This window comes from Periplaneta americana, chromosome 9 (assembly GCF_040183065.1).
Source record: "Periplaneta americana isolate PAMFEO1 chromosome 9, P.americana_PAMFEO1_priV1, whole genome shotgun sequence".
NCBI lineage: Eukaryota > Metazoa > Arthropoda > Insecta > Blattodea > Blattidae > Periplaneta > Periplaneta americana.
Genome location: NC_091125.1, coordinates 75092746 through 75110932, shown reverse-complemented (window position 1 = coordinate 75110932; position 18187 = coordinate 75092746). Strand labels below are relative to the sequence as shown.

The following is an 18187-nucleotide window of genomic DNA, read 5'->3' as shown; positions in this document are numbered from 1 at the left end:
TTCACAACAATTAAATATTAAAATATTAATGCAATTAAAACAATATATTAAGTATATTTACAAAATATTGTAAATATTCACATAAACAGTATTCGAAATTATTTTACAGGGAAGTTCACATTCACCATGGGACTTAAGTCGCCAATAAAGCTTTCTCTCTGATGGCAATTCACTCTCAGTAACTATCAAGCACCTGTTAAAATAGGTGTCAAAACTAATTGGAAGACCAAACTAATCCTAATTTTATATAGCCATGTAATCGTGAAAATGAGAATTTTGAAAAATTAATTTTCGCTTGTGAAATATTCATCAAATAATCATGCAGAAAATCTCATAATAATTCTCAGATTTCCCAATTCCTGACAAGACAACAATATACTGATCAGTAGTAAAATTTCATACGATCATGTTGCACTGGTTAAAAAAAAAAAGTAGTGTTCATTAAATAAAAAGTAAGATAAAATTGGTGCTCACATTGAGGCTAAATCTTGATAATCGCCATTACATTTAATATGGCAGAAGTTTAGAAAAGGTTAGTGTGGTTAGCGATACTGCTTTAAAAGAAAGAAGAGGAAAAATTCAGCTCCATCATATTTTGAGGAATATTCCTTAAACAGGTCATAATGCATTAACAAATGACTCATGGCTATAAGAAAAGCATCTGCACATGAGAGAAAAGTCAGTATTTATGGAGAACTTCCAAGTACAATAGCAGACTAACAGACAATAGCACTGATACAAATCAACAGTACCTTATGTCTTCTCAAAGTCTTTGGCATATTAATGAAACCATAAGCATATATGGCTGTTTCATCTTAATTCGGAGATTTGTTTTAGTGTTAAAAAAAAAAAAATCTGTGGAAAACAAAAATATGCAATGTTCAATGAAAATGTGAGAAGCGTAACTTACATGTAATTATTACACGAGTAAATATGGTAATTATTCTTAACATCAATAAAGAAAAGAATATATTGAAAAATACATAACTATAATGAGAATGTACAATACAGAAAATTACCAGATCCAGTTGCCTTGAACAGTTTCTTAGTATTAGTTAACTATCTCTTGCACTGCAACAGTAACTTACATACACTTCAAATTATTTTTTTTTGTATTCTTCCTTCCTAACACTTTATAAAGTTTCGCTTATCCATGAATTTTCTTATTTGTATTGAAAACATAATGAACATTTGGAGAAGAAAGTGTTCATATAACATAAATCAACATATTTCAATTAAAATTAAAGTGCAAGTCAAGAAATAATATTATTTTATTAATTTTATACAAATCTAACACATGCATTCACGTAACTCAAGCTCATACGCTTGCTAGTATTCAGTATGTCCAAAATGTTCATGATAGTTTCTCTGGCAAATTATCATTTCTTAAGTTTGGGGACAGACTGGGATACCTGTGGTAATAGAGCTAACTTACTGCCATAATGTACAATACTCGTAACATATTACTAAAATCCTTACACATAAAAATCAACAAAATGAAATAATTTCCATTCATGTTATAGCATGTCTCAACCCTGATACAGGGTGAGTATTGGAACTCAATGAACCTCTCTGTAAAAAAAAAAAAATAATAATAATAATAATAATAAATAATATAAATAACTTCTCAACTGGTTCTTGTAAGACAGTAACAAACATTTGTAATTCCAGTTACAATCAAAACATGTATGATTTGTTATCATTAGCTCCCAACATTTTTAAAACAATTACATGAGCAAAATCTGCTGCAAAATTTGATAAAAAGCAGCAACATATGTGCCTTTTACATCAAATTGTTTAACAATAATAAAGAAAGATAAGATAAATGAAGTACTGGAAGAACTTCGAAACATATATTACAAAGTATAATGTTATGAATTGATTTTTAATCATTCATATCTCTTAGAAATATACGTACATGGAGTCATGAAGTATTTTCCAGAATTTGAAATCTCATTTACTGGAATTTTGATACAAATTAATTCTAGAATCTTTCTGAATAATACTGAATTAAGGACAGTCTACTAAGACAGAATAAGAACACAATATGAAAGAAAGAGTCCGAAATATCCCAAATATGCTGTTTCCTTCAAGGCACTGAAAAACAATTCTTGGTGGCGTCTTGAGTCATCACTGCATGTAAACACCTTGGTCTTTTCTCTTTCGTAAAATTTCACCAAGGAAAAAAAACAAGTTACTGAATATAACTCCACATGTGAGATACATAAGAATGAAGACGAGAAATAAAATGAGGCATCTTGAGTGAATACAAGTATGGAAAATCACAATTCACTCCTCACATTAAATTCCATATAGACTTTGTTTCCTCTGTTTTTATAAACAGTTCTGAAACAAGACTAAGTTATGTTGGGAAAAAATCACTTTTCTACAAAAGTCTCCAGAAGAAGTTACACAAAAAAAATAATGTCTGTACACACATCACATTTCTTTTTATAGCTGTTTCGTAATTCTTCACTTAACAGAAGAGCAACAATCTGACTTGACTCAATATCGTGGTGGGTACAATGGAGTGGGGTTTGATGACTGAGGGCTATTAGAATCTGAATCGAGGTCCAAGTATGTTGGTAGAGATGAGAGATACATTGAGCCAGGAAACACTGCAGGAGGGGGCATCCGCAATCCAGGACTTCTGGTTGGTAATGGTTGCTGCACAGGTGGTGTTGGTGTCGGTGTTGCAGGTGGTGATGGACTATCCAGAGTGATCACACTGGGGCTCATGTATCCTGAACTCGATACAGAACTTGGCCCTGCATTTGTGTTATTGCCTCCACCATTTCCTCCAGAGCTGCTGACACTTGTGTCTGAAAATAATTTCAAATTGCACCATTAAAAGGGCACGACATATTTAAATCTACGTATTACTCTGTGAAGAGATTTATTAAATCTACATTATTAGACTTCAAGAAACAAAATTTGATAACTCAATCCCAAGGGAAAAAATGGAACTCTCTGCAGCAAAATCCACAGTTAATTCCCGATTTACCACGAAAATCGTCTGTAGCTGCATTTAGATTGGCAACAGGCCATGATTGTTTGGCCAAACACCTGCATAGAATTGGAATATATCAGTCCCCTAACTGCCCATTGTGCAACTCAAACCAAGAAATGGATTCGGAACACCTCAAAATCTGTGCTTCAGTGGCTGGTCATGATAATATCTTTGAAAAATATTGGAGTGCAAGAGGTCAAATGACTTTATTGTCAAACGCCTGGCATTAGAAAACAACAACATATTTAAAGGAAATCGAAAATGACTGTCAGATCCAAAACAGTCATAATAACTCAATGAGCAAGTTTCGGACTGTAAGGGATAGTAATTCGTCACATATTAGTCTTTCCTACTTATATTTCAACAACTCATCTTCTTGTAGACACAACTTTTTCAAACTAATAGGATAATGAGGCCCAAGCCATAATAGGAGGACTGTTACATCCAAAACAAAAGAAGGGCTATTGTAAAACTTGACCAGAATGCATAAAGGAGAAGGCCCATCATTAAACTCTACATGAGGGTATATAATTATATGATGGGGAGTAGACAACTTCTTTCAAACAAATGTAACTGGATATAACATATTTTCAAGTACTGGTCGCAAGGGCAAAGAAAAGTAAGAAAACTTCTCAAATCTTTGAAATATGACATTCATTTATTGAAATAGACCACCTAGTTAAGGTGGTTGTTCACCACCACCACCACCATCATCATCATCATCATCATCATCATCATCATCATCATCATCGTCGTCGTCGTCGTCGTCGTCGCCATCATGTTTCACATTTAAAATATTAAGGTTGTGGTATCCCTTTCAATTATCATTACAAGAGTTGAAAATGAACGAAGTAAATTAAAAAAAATAACTTTAATGATTCAAAGCCTAGGGACATATGATCTCTAACTTGAAATCCCACTTATCATCAGTAGGACCTGATGGTGTCATCAAAGATATGTTAAAATTGGGAGGGAAGTCATGATTTCATATCTAATGCGTTTATTTGAAATATTGATAAACAATGGTACTGTCCCACGAGATGGGAAAGACGCAACAGCGGTGAGAATTCATAAGAGTCAGGATCTTGCTCAAAGACAAAAAATTACAGACCTGTTAGCCTCACCTGTGTAGTTTGCAAACAGATGGAACACTTGATTTCATCATATCTAAATTTTAGAAAACCTATGTATAGTATGTATAATATTTTGTGTAAAAGTTAATTTTTCAAATCATACCCTGAGATGCTGTGTCCAAGCATTGTCCTTGTACTCCAATTAACGAGAAACAATTCATTATACTAGACTGTCCACTTCTTGATATTGATTCTTCTTCTTTTTAGGGGATTTACCAATGTCCAGCAAAGAGTTTGTCTGCGTGGGCATTCCCTAATGACATACATTTCTGCATTTTCTAAATTTCTACTTTCTACTTCTGCCTTATTTTTACAAACAATTTTTGTCTTGTTCTAAATTCACGACTTTTGTTAAACAGTAAAAACTTGTTGTGAAATTTCAATTTTCAAATCATTTCTGTCTTCTTCCTACAAATGATATCTTTCCTAAAAAATCACAAGTAATTGTGGTGGTACGACGTGTCGAGGGACAAATATGTTTCTTGAAACGAATTGTCGTATGAATTTACCAGGTACGAATTGTAGGGATATCATCCGTCCCTGCGACCTAATGATGACGCTGTACTATAATCTCATACTGACCACAATGTATTCTTGTACCTGGTCCACTGTTTGAGTTTGACTGATTACTAGAGTCAGGTTTGCTTGTCGAAGATGTCTTCTTTGGAGGTTCTGCTTCATCTTCTGAATCACTCAATGTAAGATCAATAACAGTAGCTTTCTTTTTTGGCTCGTCCTTTGGTGGAGGCTGGATAACTTCTGTAATGGTCAAATAAGGTAATAAATATTACAATAAAAACAACTCAAAAATGACATATTTTAATATATAAAATTTCATTTATATATTTCACCACAGCAGCTATTTATCAATAGACTCTAATCCCCATTTCAGTTTGGTTGATAGGCCTTTCTCCACTGCTCACACTCTCTACCATCAGTGAAGGAGAAGATGCTACTGCCCATCTCACAAACGTTCGACTAATTGACATTCAACACACTGACAAATTTCATTGTTTAAAATTTGTACCAGTAATCTATATTTTCGAAGTCTACACTAAGCGTTTGTATTTCATTTTTATTGCTGTTCAAATCAACTGTCTCAAAAAAGCTACCGACAGTAGAAGATAATGTTTTCTTCAATGCTTGTTACTACTGTACGGCATACAGAATGGGACAATCTGCACTGTGTCGCTCCCCCCAACTTCATAATGCAAACTAACATTGCTTAATTTAATTATTAGTTGAAAATATTATAAGAACGGCACTAAAATATACTCAAAGTTTAACTGTCAAACATCTGTATGACTGTATTTTAGGCCTACTTTATTTAATATTTTATTTTCTCGTATGTACAACTTGGTGGGTTGCAGGTATAAGAGGTAACAGCTACCATCTCTGTTGCTGACTTGACTCAGAGCAAGTAGAAGGGGAAAGAAATGCCTTCGCATCCTCTCAACTTGTATGAAATGTCGTTTAGACACACACCTTAATCTCAAACAGCAGAAATAACTAAAATGCTCTCTCAATTAATAACATTCAATAAAATAATTTTATACCATTGTGGAATCCTGGGAAACGAGAATGCAGATACTTTAGCAAAAAAAGGGCAGCACTGCTACTTACAAACCTGTTACTAAATCTACGTATTACTCTGTGAAAATATTTATTAAATCTACATACTTAGACTTCAACAAACAAAATTTGATAACACAATATCAAGAGAAAAAATTGAACTCTCTGCATCATAATCCACAGTTGATTCCCAATTTACCACGCAAATCGTCTGTAGCTGCATTTAGATGGGCAACAGGCCATGACTGTTTGGCCAAGCACCTGCATAGAATTGGAATATATCATACCCTAACTGTCCATTGTGCAACTCAAATCAAGAAATGGATTCGGAACACCTCAAGATCTGTGCTTCAGTGGCTGACCATGACAATATCTTTGAAAAATATTGGAGTGCAAGAGGTCAAATGACTTTATTGTCAAACGACTGGCATTAGAAAACAACAACAGCAACAACATATTTTTATGATGGCCTGAAGAAAATTCGAAAACGTATAACCGAAATGTTATTTAATTACATCTGAAATAGCATTAATAATTAATAACGTGATTATTAAAAAAAGTTACAAACACACTTCCTTTTCTTTTTCAGTCACTGGAATTAAAAAAACCAATCAGCAATCTTTTCGTCATGTCAGGTTTAGTCTACTATTAAAATATTTTCAGTTTGGAGGGGTGTTAGGATAGTTGTATTCAGTAAGGTCACAGCTCTGTACATACTTCTCTTCCCTCTCTGAACTGCCTCCCTCAATGGTGCATAATCAATTTACTGAAACTATCATGTGCAGAGACAAGAATGGACAGCTTCGAATTTCCAGGAATTTCAAAGCCAGCCACTTCTTAACATAGAACACATATTGTGCCGTATTTACGTGATTATAATACGCATTTTTTTTTTTTTTTTTTTTTTTGGAGAAATGTCATCTTGAAAGCTGGGGTACATATTATATTCGCACTCAAATGCTCCGAATCGAACAAATTAAATTTAACACTCTATTTATGTTATAGGAGAATGGAAGAAATTCAAGATCCTTAGTACTGGTCAACAACATTTCTGTCACGAGATATGGTGGGAAACAACTGACAGAAATGACCACTGCGAGTTCATGTCTTCTCATCTTTACGCGCTTTTCATTCATAATTTACTTGTTCATTTTTGACAAAAATCACTAATAACAATATTTTTAACTACTGGAATGAATGAATAATATTTTTTCTTTTATTGTGAGATTACATGAATACAACTCTCAATAATTGCGCGTCTTTAATAAACCAACAGAATTTGCCAATAATTACTGACCAAAGAGTGGCATGATGTTAGACATTGTAAATCAATGATCTGACAAATCCAGACTGTTGACCAGAAGTTCCAGTTCTGATACTACTAGAGATAAAGGAGTGCCTTTATAACCTGTCTCGATAATGTATATTTAATCTTGAGTGGTTTTTAGCATAGGTCCATATTACATTCACCAGTTTTTTTTCTGGATTGTTATGTGTATTATATTCGATGGCATAAATATAGTGTCTTCGTGTTCTTACATTTTCACAGCAAACCTAATTTCGAGAAAAATTTAATTACAACGTATAAATGAAGTTTTGTACCTCGAGCTTTAAAATACTATCATATAGGTGAGAAAAACGTATAACTGAAATAAATTAACATGGAAAATACTAGAATTTTGCCAGAACTTCAGAAAAAACGTATAAATGAAGTTTTATTGTATTTAGTCAACGAATGTAAATTTCTAAAAATCTTTTAACTATCATCTAACTTTTCTTTCAGTAGAAGTTTCTGTAGAAACAGAACTGAGAAATATTTTCTTAACACTAGCAGTAAGTAACTAACTTACACAAGAATCACTTTACCCTTGTGCAGACCCAGAAACAAAATTTGAACCACCTGAATTTTCCAAGTTCCAGTTATAACATACTGTGCAAGTTCAGTACTTACTTTTGTTTCTGGGTCTGTACAATTCATCCTACATTTAAAGTCTTAATGGTTATTACGATTGGTTTAAACATGCACTAAAACCAGACGTAAGTGCAAGTTTGAACCAATAAATTATTGAGATTTGTGATAAATAAATTAGTTTAGGAAACTGTATATTTATTAGGTATAACTACTTTTGTATATTGATCTTTTTGTTAAATTATTAAGTTTTGTACTTTTGTGAACTAATATCAATAAATCTATCACTACAATTCATCCTACAGCTACACAGACAGATATGAATGTCATCCATTCCGAAAAGTTCTCCTTTTTACTTAAGATTCACTTATGTATGGTAATACAGCTCGCCTACACTTAAAAGCAATTATGCAAAACATGTTCTATAAAGGAGTCACATTTACTATCCCAAACAGAAGCAATTCAAGGAAGTTTTTAGATCTAAATGTGTCACAAAAAACTGTATTGTACTTTTCTTCATTTGCAGGAACATGGCTAATAAAATCATTAGTGTCTTGTACTTCTTACACATAATAATCTGTGGCGCTACAGCCCACGAAGGGCCAAGACTGACCAGCCGGCTGCTGGCCTTATGGCCACATGCCGAAGCAGAGGTGGACGATCATCCAACCAGAAAGGAGGTATCATGTGGTTAGCATGATGAGCCCCCCCAGGTAACCGGATTTCACTATCTATCATACCTCCCCAAGTGCATCACAATGCTGGATAGGCACCAGTCCCATACACTGACCGAAATTTCATGAGAAAATTTCTTCCCCCATGAGGACTCGAGCCAGTGCACATTCCATAACCCGAGTCCTAGGCAGGATGCCTTCGATCACGACGCCACGGCGCGGGACTCTTGCATGTTATGGCTGGTCATTTTTAATAATTTAACTACTCTGTATCAACTGCGAGGTTATCTAGCGAAATTGGTAATAGCTAATGTGAGCAGAGGACCCATTTTGAACAGGGCAGTCCCATTTTCAGACCTTCTATCCTAGTGTACCAATAGTTCTTGTTGGGATGCTTACTTGCCAGAAAATGCAAAAAAGAATCTTCCTGAACAATGTCCTAAAACAGAATGATGTTGAAATATGTATAGATATATAAATATTTCTAGCGATTCGAACATTTACGACAAAGCTATGTTCAGGGAACTTGTTTATGTGAAGTAATTTACTAGTGCTGACAGTTGCTGAAAGGAACAGAAAGGAAAAAGAAGTCTATATGAGAAGGGAGAAATGTTCCAGCATTTCTCCTTTCTTCAACATGTCATTCATAAACAGTTAGAATATGGCCTACACCTGCCTAGAACCAATGTTCCAATAGAAAGAGTTGTTGCCAGAATGAGCAAAATATGGACATCAGAGAAAACACACTTGAAGACTGACATATGGAAGGCATTATTAATTATCAAAGTAATCCCAAATATAGTTTCGTTCATTTATTCAATTTTTTGAAAGAAAATCTGTTATGGCAATTCAATCAGCAGAAAAATACACCAATAGAAGTATTACAACTTATGAGTAGGCTGTAATTTTGTGTTTTGAATAATGCAATTTTGTTATCTATAGTCTACCATAAATCTTTCCTCTGACTGAAGTTCTGACTGATATATACATCTATTATCAGGCAGTACATCTCGATGTGTGTCAGAGGAAGAACAATTGTTTGTATATATCTGAAATCTGATTAGTGTAATATGTAGCTAGTCAGCAATGGAGAGGGAAACGAACTTCACATCCTACCTCATTATCTCCTGGCCTAGTTGTCTCATGAGTGATTCGTTATTGCTATCACTTATGAGGTTCAGATCTGTCTTAGGACAGTTGACTAATAAATAACAACCATAAATCTTAACAGTTAATGTCTACATAGAGTTTAAAATTAGAAAATTAAATTTATATTTGTGGTACTGAATGTTGTATGAGAGACATAATAGTTGAGCGACTCGAGTTTTTTCCAAATCAAGAATGCCATAATCCGCATGCTTCAAAATGAAAGTTTTTGGTCATACATTGACTAGATTTTCGTTTTGCTTTTCTTCTATGCTCAGAACGAATTACAACAATAGCTTCTTATGAACTGCACTACCGATCTTGAAATATTTTCACCCACTCAATGATTATGTACCTCACTGTACAACTAGGAGAGGGAGTTTTCTGCGAAGATGCAGTATATACTAATAAGAGTCCCATTATGTGCTTCAGAAATTCTGGCCTCATTATAATAGCAAGAAAGTAAAAGGCGAGATACAACTGAGGATTCAACATGAGATTACCTGGCATTAGTTTAATAGTAGAGAACTTCGGAAAAAACCCCAACCAGTTTAATCAGCCTAAATGGGATAAAAACCCAAGCCCAATCACAGACTTGAAACACGGATCTAACTTGCCATAAATCAAAATGCCTCATTTAATAAATCTGAGACTTAAAAAGGACAATCTATATAAGATTACCTTTTATTCTAAAGTATTAATATGCATACAAAATATTTTCCCAACAAAATATGCATTTATATTCAAAACCCATACACAAATTAGCTTTTATATGTACAATCAAATACTACAAGTCAAATTGTTAACCAAAACATAATTGAGGATTTCCGTGGAATAACACCTTTGCAGGTGTTTTGCAAGTAAACAAAAGGAATTTATAACCCTTTTCAGAATGTCTCTATTGCGTGTTACCTTTTCATTACTTACTTACTTACAAATGGCTTTTAAGGAACCCGAAGGTTCATTGCTGCCCTCACATAAGCCCGCCATCGGTCCCTATCCTGTGCAAGATTAATCCAGTCTCTATCATCATACCCCACCTCCCTGAAATCCATTTTAATATTATCCTCCCATCTACGTCTCGGCCTCCCTAAAGGTCTTTTTCCCTCCGGTCTCCCAACTAACACTCTATATGCATTTCTGGATTCGCCCATATGTGCTACATGCCCTGCCCATCTCAAACGTCTGGATTTTAAGTTCCTAATTATGTCAGGTGAAGAATACAATGCGTGCAGTTCTGTGTTGTGTAACTTTCTCCATTCTCCTGTAACTTCATCCTGCTTAGCCCCAAATATTTTCCTAAGCACCTTATTCTCAAACACCCTTAACCTATGTTCCTCTCTCAGAGTGAGAGTCCAAGTTTCACAACCATACAGAACAACCGGTAATATAATTGTTTTATAAATTCTAACTTTCAGATTTTTGGACAGCAGACTGGATGATAAGAGCTTCTCAACCGAATAACAACACGCATTTCCCATATTTATTCTGCGTTTAATTTCCTCCAGAGTGTCATTTATATTTGTTACTGTTGCTCCAAGATATTTGAATTATTCCACCTCTTCGAAGGATATATCTCCAATTTTTATATTTGTTACCCTTTCATTATGTAAAATAATACTTTGTTGTGTTTGATCACTTAGCTCAGTTTCCATATGCACACTTCCAAAAGTTGCAAGTGCGATAGAAGCACAAATATGTGCAATAGCAACATCATGATCCCATATTACTTTAGTTGAATTATTTAGCTTGCTGTATCCTGTAGTTGTCCAAGTGGAGCTTGTCACAGCTAAACAGCAAACAATTCCAACAAAATAGTATGTTACACTTGAACACTTCCAGCAAGCCAATCGCATCATTCGTAATTGGTATTCTGAAAATGGCGAGTAATATTCTTTTGTTGCTGGATTAAATTTGGCAATGCAGGCTTTGGTCTTCCTTTAGAAATCAAAGTTTTCTTTTCTTCGAATATTCTTCAGGAAAACGGTATTTGTAACAACTTGGCTATAATATCATTATCACCAGACATAAACAAAACTTTTTGCTGCACTTATATATACACATACACAATGTAACTACGAAGTACCGGTACAAACATGAAAGAAACAGTATGTTTTATATTCACTCGACCTCGCACACACAGCCCAGGCAGGGAACTGACTGCTTGGTTATAATGCATGTACTTGATTCTCGCGAGGCTTCCCTCACTGATTAGAAGTTATGATGACGTGGGTTGTTATGGCACTGTCTCTTCTACAGTGCATTCTGCTGGATGCTGGCTGCCAGAACTTGAGCTGCAGATATGTACAGGTACATTGTACATGCTCCCTGATTGCGTGACTTACAATTAACAAAACATATCTAGAAACATTTCAGGACTTCATGACTAAATAAACAGAAAGTTTAATCATGGATTTATATGTCGTGATTCTTAAAATCAATCAGTGCTGCCCTTGAGTTGCTTGGATAGACTGCACGTCACTGATGCCCTGTATTCTTTTTTTTAAAAGACAATAACTTAGAGGACACGTTTTAAGAAACAGTGAAAATGTTAAATGTGGTTCTCACTTCTCCAGTTGTAACAGCCAAATTCGAAAGGTGTTTCAGTATGTTGAAGAGAATGAAAACGTGTTTAAGGAATAGCATGGGATACGACAGATTAAATGTGCTGTCAGTGCTTAGCATAGAAAAAAAGACTATATCCACAATTGGAGAGTTCAACAACAAGGTTATCCAGAAATTCCCTGAACAGAAAAATAGGCGAGCAGAATTTTTATACAAGTAAAATGACTGTTTAGTTTTAGTATACACATGACAAACTATATTTCAAATAGCCTTGGACAAATTCTAGGGCACAAGACGCCACTGATTGCTATCTACAAATTTCTGCATGGACGAGAGAAATGACCAATAAATTTTGTCTCGAGTACTCTATTAGGGACAGGACTATTTTAAATACTATAAATATATGACATGGAGGGTAGCTGCGAATATATTGAATAAGCAGTCATGGACAGCCGATAAGGGGTGGTCCTCCAGCTTGGGGGTTGGGCGAAGGGCTAACAACCCATCACCGTAAAAAACAGCTTGTTACGAAACCTAACAGTAAGCCTCGGAATGGGACTGATTCTCCGGCACGACCACAGCAAAGGATTAAGAGTGTTTGAGAATAAGGTTCTTAGAAAAATATTTGGGGCTAAGAGGGATGAAGTTACAGGAGAATAGAGAAAGTTACACAACACAGAGCTGCACGCATTGTATACTTCATCTGACGTAATTAGGAACATAAAATCCAGACGTCTGAGATGGGCAGGACATGTAGCACGTATGGGCGAATCCAGATGTGCATATAGAGTGTTAGTTGGGAGGCCGGAGGGAAAAAGACCTTTGGGGAGGCCGAGACGTAGATGGGAAGATCATATTAAAATGGATTTGAGGGAGGTGGGATATGATGGTAGAGACTGGATTAATCCTGTTCAGGATAGGGACCAATGGTGGGCTTCTGTGAGGGCGGCAATGAACCTCCGGGTTCCTTAAAAGCCAGTAAGTATATGACATGAGCCTCCCAGCTTTACTGTCCTGGTTAGTTAAATAGCAAGCTATCAGCATGAATTGCAACATGTGGGCTCAGTAGCGATAAACTACATGCCTTAGCTCACCAATTATTATCTAGTCCAAACAGTACTTTCCTCCCTGAGAAAGCAATGGTAACCACGAAACCACTGAGAACACGTTGCTGCCCATCCTTGCCTCTGGACCAAAGTGTTGTTGGCTCAAAACCTCACTGAGGACAATGAATTTTTCAGACAATAACATGTAAACTTGACTTCCTATAAAAGGGAAGAAAAGATAAGGTCCTGTATCACACTGAGTTTGTAACATAAGAACTTCACGTAATTTAATTGATTTAAGGTTGTAACCAAATTCTCAAACCAGTCACTGTATCATTTGCCTACAGTTCTAGTTTAAACACCAAATAAAATTTGTCAAATAACTTCTCACAGCACCCTCAAGTATATATATGTAGAAACAACATAAAATTTCAGCCGATATTTATTAACAGACGTAGTGAGATTCATGATGCCACAAATCACTGCGAACCAGTAACCAGATGTATCTACAAAGTAACCAGATGTATCTACAAAGGAAGGAAAGAAAGATTTATTTATAATAAAAGTGAATATAGCTTACCTAATTCATCAGAAACCGTTTCAATCTTTACTACAGGCTTCTCTTGTGGCTGTAATGAAAGATAACAGACCCATTTATAGTAATTTGTCTTCAGCTGTGCAAAGACATAAAATACAAATGCATTTCTCCTTATTACTCAAATACAATAAATACAATTACTTTTCTATAGAACATTTGCTTATATGTAGGTCAATCAGGCGACACACAACCAGCACAAAGACCTTGCGCCTGCACACTCGACAGTATCCCTGTAGGAGTTGTTATATTATCGTTAAGATTGCATATTATTCTACTGATTGTGTTAATGAACTGTTTAGATTAGCTTGCTCACATGGTACCACAGAAATTTACCTTGACGCAAAGGATTTTCATGGTAGAGACACATATGAAAAAGAGTGATTGCAGGAAAGTAAAAAAGACGATTTATACGAAAATTTCCTAATGTTACAATTCCACATAGCAATAGCAGCAAAAGATCATTCTTAAATCTAAACACTTCACTAATACAATCAGAAGAATAACATACAATCTAACATCAACACAACCACTCCTAAAAGAGACTGAACTGGACTGCCAAGTGAGCAGGAGACGGTTTACCGCATGTTGCATGGCCTTCGTGCTAGTTGCACATCACCTGATCAACATACATTATGTAAGTGAACACACTGTAGTTAATATTATAAAACATTGTATTTGTTCAGAATTAGACTTTTGGGTATTTCACCGTAATCTGGAACTTGATATTTCCAATATTTCGGAATTACATACAGGTTCCATCATCAGGGCAAAAGATAAGGTCTTGATGATGGAACCTGTATGTAGTTCAAAAACATTGGAAATGTCAAGTTTCAAAACACGGTGAATACCCAAAAGCCTACTTCTGATCACAGTCATCATGAAAGCCTAAAAATCATATATATGTATTTGTTGTTTAACATAATGAATGCTTTCGTATGAAAGAGAAATGCTTATACAATATCTGTCTCAAAGTGGAAAAGTGTACTTACAACTGGAGATAATACTCTGGTCTGCTCCTTCTTAAGAATTAGAGAAGACCAGGAGCCATCCTGATGCAGTTGAATTTCATTACCATCTGCTGATAACTTTCCTGACAAAAGAACCTGCTGAAAATATCTGAAGAAAAATAAAATTATATTAGCCTATATAGGATATCTTTCATCAACGTCAACAGGCATAAAAAATGTAATGCTCAAATTAAACTGTACAAGTGCGCAAATATAATCAGTGAATTACTGCAACTAAACATTCAAAAATAAGGAAAAAGAAATTGAACAATTGTCTTAAATCTAGCAAATGTGGTTACTTGTGATTCTAACAGCCATATTATGTGAAAATATGTAGTGCCACTGCTTAACCATTGCTTTCTCCCTCATTTACATCATGATTAAAAATCTAATTTACATTTTTAGACCCTATACATCACATGGTTATAAATAAGGCATTTCTGGAACAAGATATAAAATTTTCAGTTTTCAGATGTGACATAACTTTTAATTGTGACAAGGAGTAAATAACAGACCACTTTCGGGTCATTCCATGTAAAATTAACATGACTCACAATCTTACCTCTTAAATTTCAATAATACTTTACATTCTTCTTATAAGCTGTTACAAATTAAAGTTTACAAGTTATATATCTCCTAGATAATTATTACAATAGTTGTTGATAAGTGAAATACCCTAGGCTTATTGGGAAAGTGCCAAAATTCGCATTATAGTTATTCACATACTTTGGTACATTTTGGGTTATACGAGATGTGTTCAGGTTCTAAGATCCGTAATTCTTTTTCAGGACTGCAAGCAGATAGAAACATGTGATTGAGTTTAAAGAACACTGGCACTCTTTGTGATGCATGACACAGATGGCAGCACCATACGGCACACAGAATTCGAGTGGCTGCAGTGAGAGTTTGAAGATATAAAGTTATCCCTATTATAGGTATTATAGGCTATGGATGCCAACAGGGTAGTGGGAGGTTAAGATGCCCATCTTTACAATTGGCACTAAAGAAACTATAGTATATTACTTCCAGAAATGTTTACTTTGGGAAATGCCATCATCTCTTGGTAGTTGCCCTTGGTAGTGCAGTTGGTATAGTGCTGGCCTTCTATGCTCGAGGTTGTGGGTTCGATTCCGGCCGAGATCGATGGCTTTTAAGTGTGTTTAAATGCGACAGGCTCATGTGAATAGATTTACTGGCACGTAAAAGAATTCCTGTGGGACAAAATTCCAGCACACAGGCGACGCTGATATAACCTCTGCAGTCAATTTTTCAATTTCTCTTTGGTAACTCATATTTTCCTATTCCTTAATACAACATGTCTTCTGTGTTTGGTAAAACAGTTATATGTAGCTGTGACTGTCATCAAAGTCTTAAGTAGTTGCGAAAACAAGATATACAGAGCAAAAGTGAGATGTATATTCCCATTAGTTTCGTCAAAAGGCTCAGTTACATTCTTTAGAAATTACTGGTTACGGAAAGGATATCAGCGTCCTTCCAATTTCCTACAATAATCATTAAAACTATGGCAAATGCCACATACCCATCAATGACCAGGTTGTCATACACCGCTGGTTTATCACATACTGGACACATCCATGTTGGCTTCCTCTCATTCATTTGTAGGTACAATGACGCATCAAAACATTGGAGATGATAACAAGTGGAGGCACGGCAAGGCGTTGTCATCCGCATCTTACCAAGTGGACAAACTAATGACACACGTAGTGACGTGGTGGCTATTTCACAGTCTGCATCTTCAGCAAGCTTTTCCTTTACTAAAACCCACACAAAATACACACATCAAAGATATGTACGTTATTCGTATATAAGCAGTTCAGATTAGATTTGAGAAGTAATATTGGACTTTGAGCCATAACATACTCAGACATTACTTACTTAGACCTCGTGTGAAGTCAGAATGCCTCACACCTCTTGTTTTCAGTCTTTGTAGTAATTCTGAGGATGTAAGCTTCCGAACCAGGTACACAGCTATCACATAACCACGTCCATACTCTGCATTCCAGGATACAGTTATGTGGTTAGCTACTGTAGGACTCAGTTTTACCATCGTTGTGATATTAACAGGTCGAGGTGGACGTTTAGGCTCTACACCGGGTTTATTTGTTGGAATGGGATTCTGAAAATAATGCATCAGAATCTCAACACTCAATTTTTATAAATCTATACAACAAACAAATATATATATATGAAGAATAGACGACACTTCTTTCAATTACTACTGACTGATATTAGTTACCAATTTCAGTAACAAATTCTAATAAATGTTGAAAGTATAATTTAATAACTATGCCACCACTATCATTAGTGTGAAGAGAGATAATATGGTCAGTGGAGCTGTCTGACAATCCTTCCATTTAGGTCACATGGGCCCCACTAACCAACGGCAGGTGTGGTCCTCCAAACATTTTGGGGGTTGCATGTAGGTGATATAACTGTCATAACAAAACATTATAGTGCCTACATTAAAACAGTTATATTTTTTGCTACATCACTCTTCTATATTGAATAGCAAGAGAGTTAATGGCTTTATTCCCAAGAACTCAGCATCAATTAACAACAACTTTACAAAGATGATGTAGTCTGAATCATTTTTGAGAGGGGAGACATACAACTAGATCTATTTCATTTGACATTACTTACGCAATAATAAAATCAAAACGAAAATTGTTAACGCATTTGACTAAATTACTGGTTTTGTTTAAATTTCAAATAAATTGTTTTTCCATTAAAAATTATTATGTGCATACTTAATGGATGAAATGGTTAATAATGATAAAAAAATTAATCCAGTAGTTTAGAACAGATGACATACAAGACAGACGACAGACAGACAGACAGACAGAAAGCACATATAAGAGCAATTTTTCACTACTAAGGATATTGAAAACTTGTATTTGCATTACGACACGAATTGTGCAGTACCACAGTATTTCGCGTTATGAGGTAGTAAAAAGAATATTTTCTTACTTCACCTATCTTCTGACGTCAACTCAAGTTCAAATCTGTATATTGTGGTAAAGAATCCCATTATACTCACAGGTAGTGGACACATTTTGCCGTTCACTTTGACACAGATGCCTGGTGGAAAAAAATCATCTTGCTCACATGATGTCTCTAGTAGGCAAAACCTCATCTGGACCTGTATAACATTAATGAAGTACTTAACATCTTACCTCGTACTTCAGAAGTATGTACCAGTTTCATCACGGACGTTTTGGTTACTTACGAGAGAATAATTTAAATCAGTGTATACAGAATTTAAGTGACACCAACTGCAATGAAATCAGAATTACACAGTTGTAATTTATTCTTAATTGTAATTTTGGTACTTATTATGCAATTTACAAATCAGTCATTTCGTGCTTTCTCTTCAGAAAAATAATTATTTGAGATGTTATTATACAGAAATCCCTTTGACCAACAACATTCCAGCTATGGAAAACGATCCTCTCATGGTTTAGTGTTAATCGTACTTGCCACTGGATCCAAGATTCATTATTCAAATC

At 35.1% G+C, this 18187-nt stretch overlaps 1 protein-coding gene across 4 annotated transcripts in view; it reads right to left on the bottom strand.

The window, feature by feature from the left end:
- Window positions 1-18187, bottom strand: part of Su(var)2-10 (E3 SUMO-protein ligase Su(var)2-10) — an 89450-nt gene continuing 71263 nt past the window's right edge. For 3 of the 4 annotated variants that reach the window (XM_069835106.1, XM_069835109.1, XM_069835108.1), the window contains exons 6-12: window positions 17719-17820; window positions 16557-16797; window positions 16201-16435; window positions 14643-14769; window positions 13636-13684; window positions 4726-4902; window positions 1-2822 (exon numbers count right to left, since the gene is read on the bottom strand). In XM_069835106.1, coding sequence (XP_069691207.1) covers window positions 2506-2822; window positions 4726-4902; window positions 13636-13684; window positions 14643-14769; window positions 16201-16435; window positions 16557-16797; window positions 17719-17820 — 1248 coding nt within the window. In that variant the 3' untranslated portion in view covers window positions 1-2505. The remainder of the gene's footprint in view (window positions 2823-4725; window positions 4903-13635; window positions 13685-14642; window positions 14770-16200; window positions 16436-16556; window positions 16798-17718; window positions 17821-18187) is intronic. The other variant, XM_069835107.1, reaches the window with a different exon arrangement.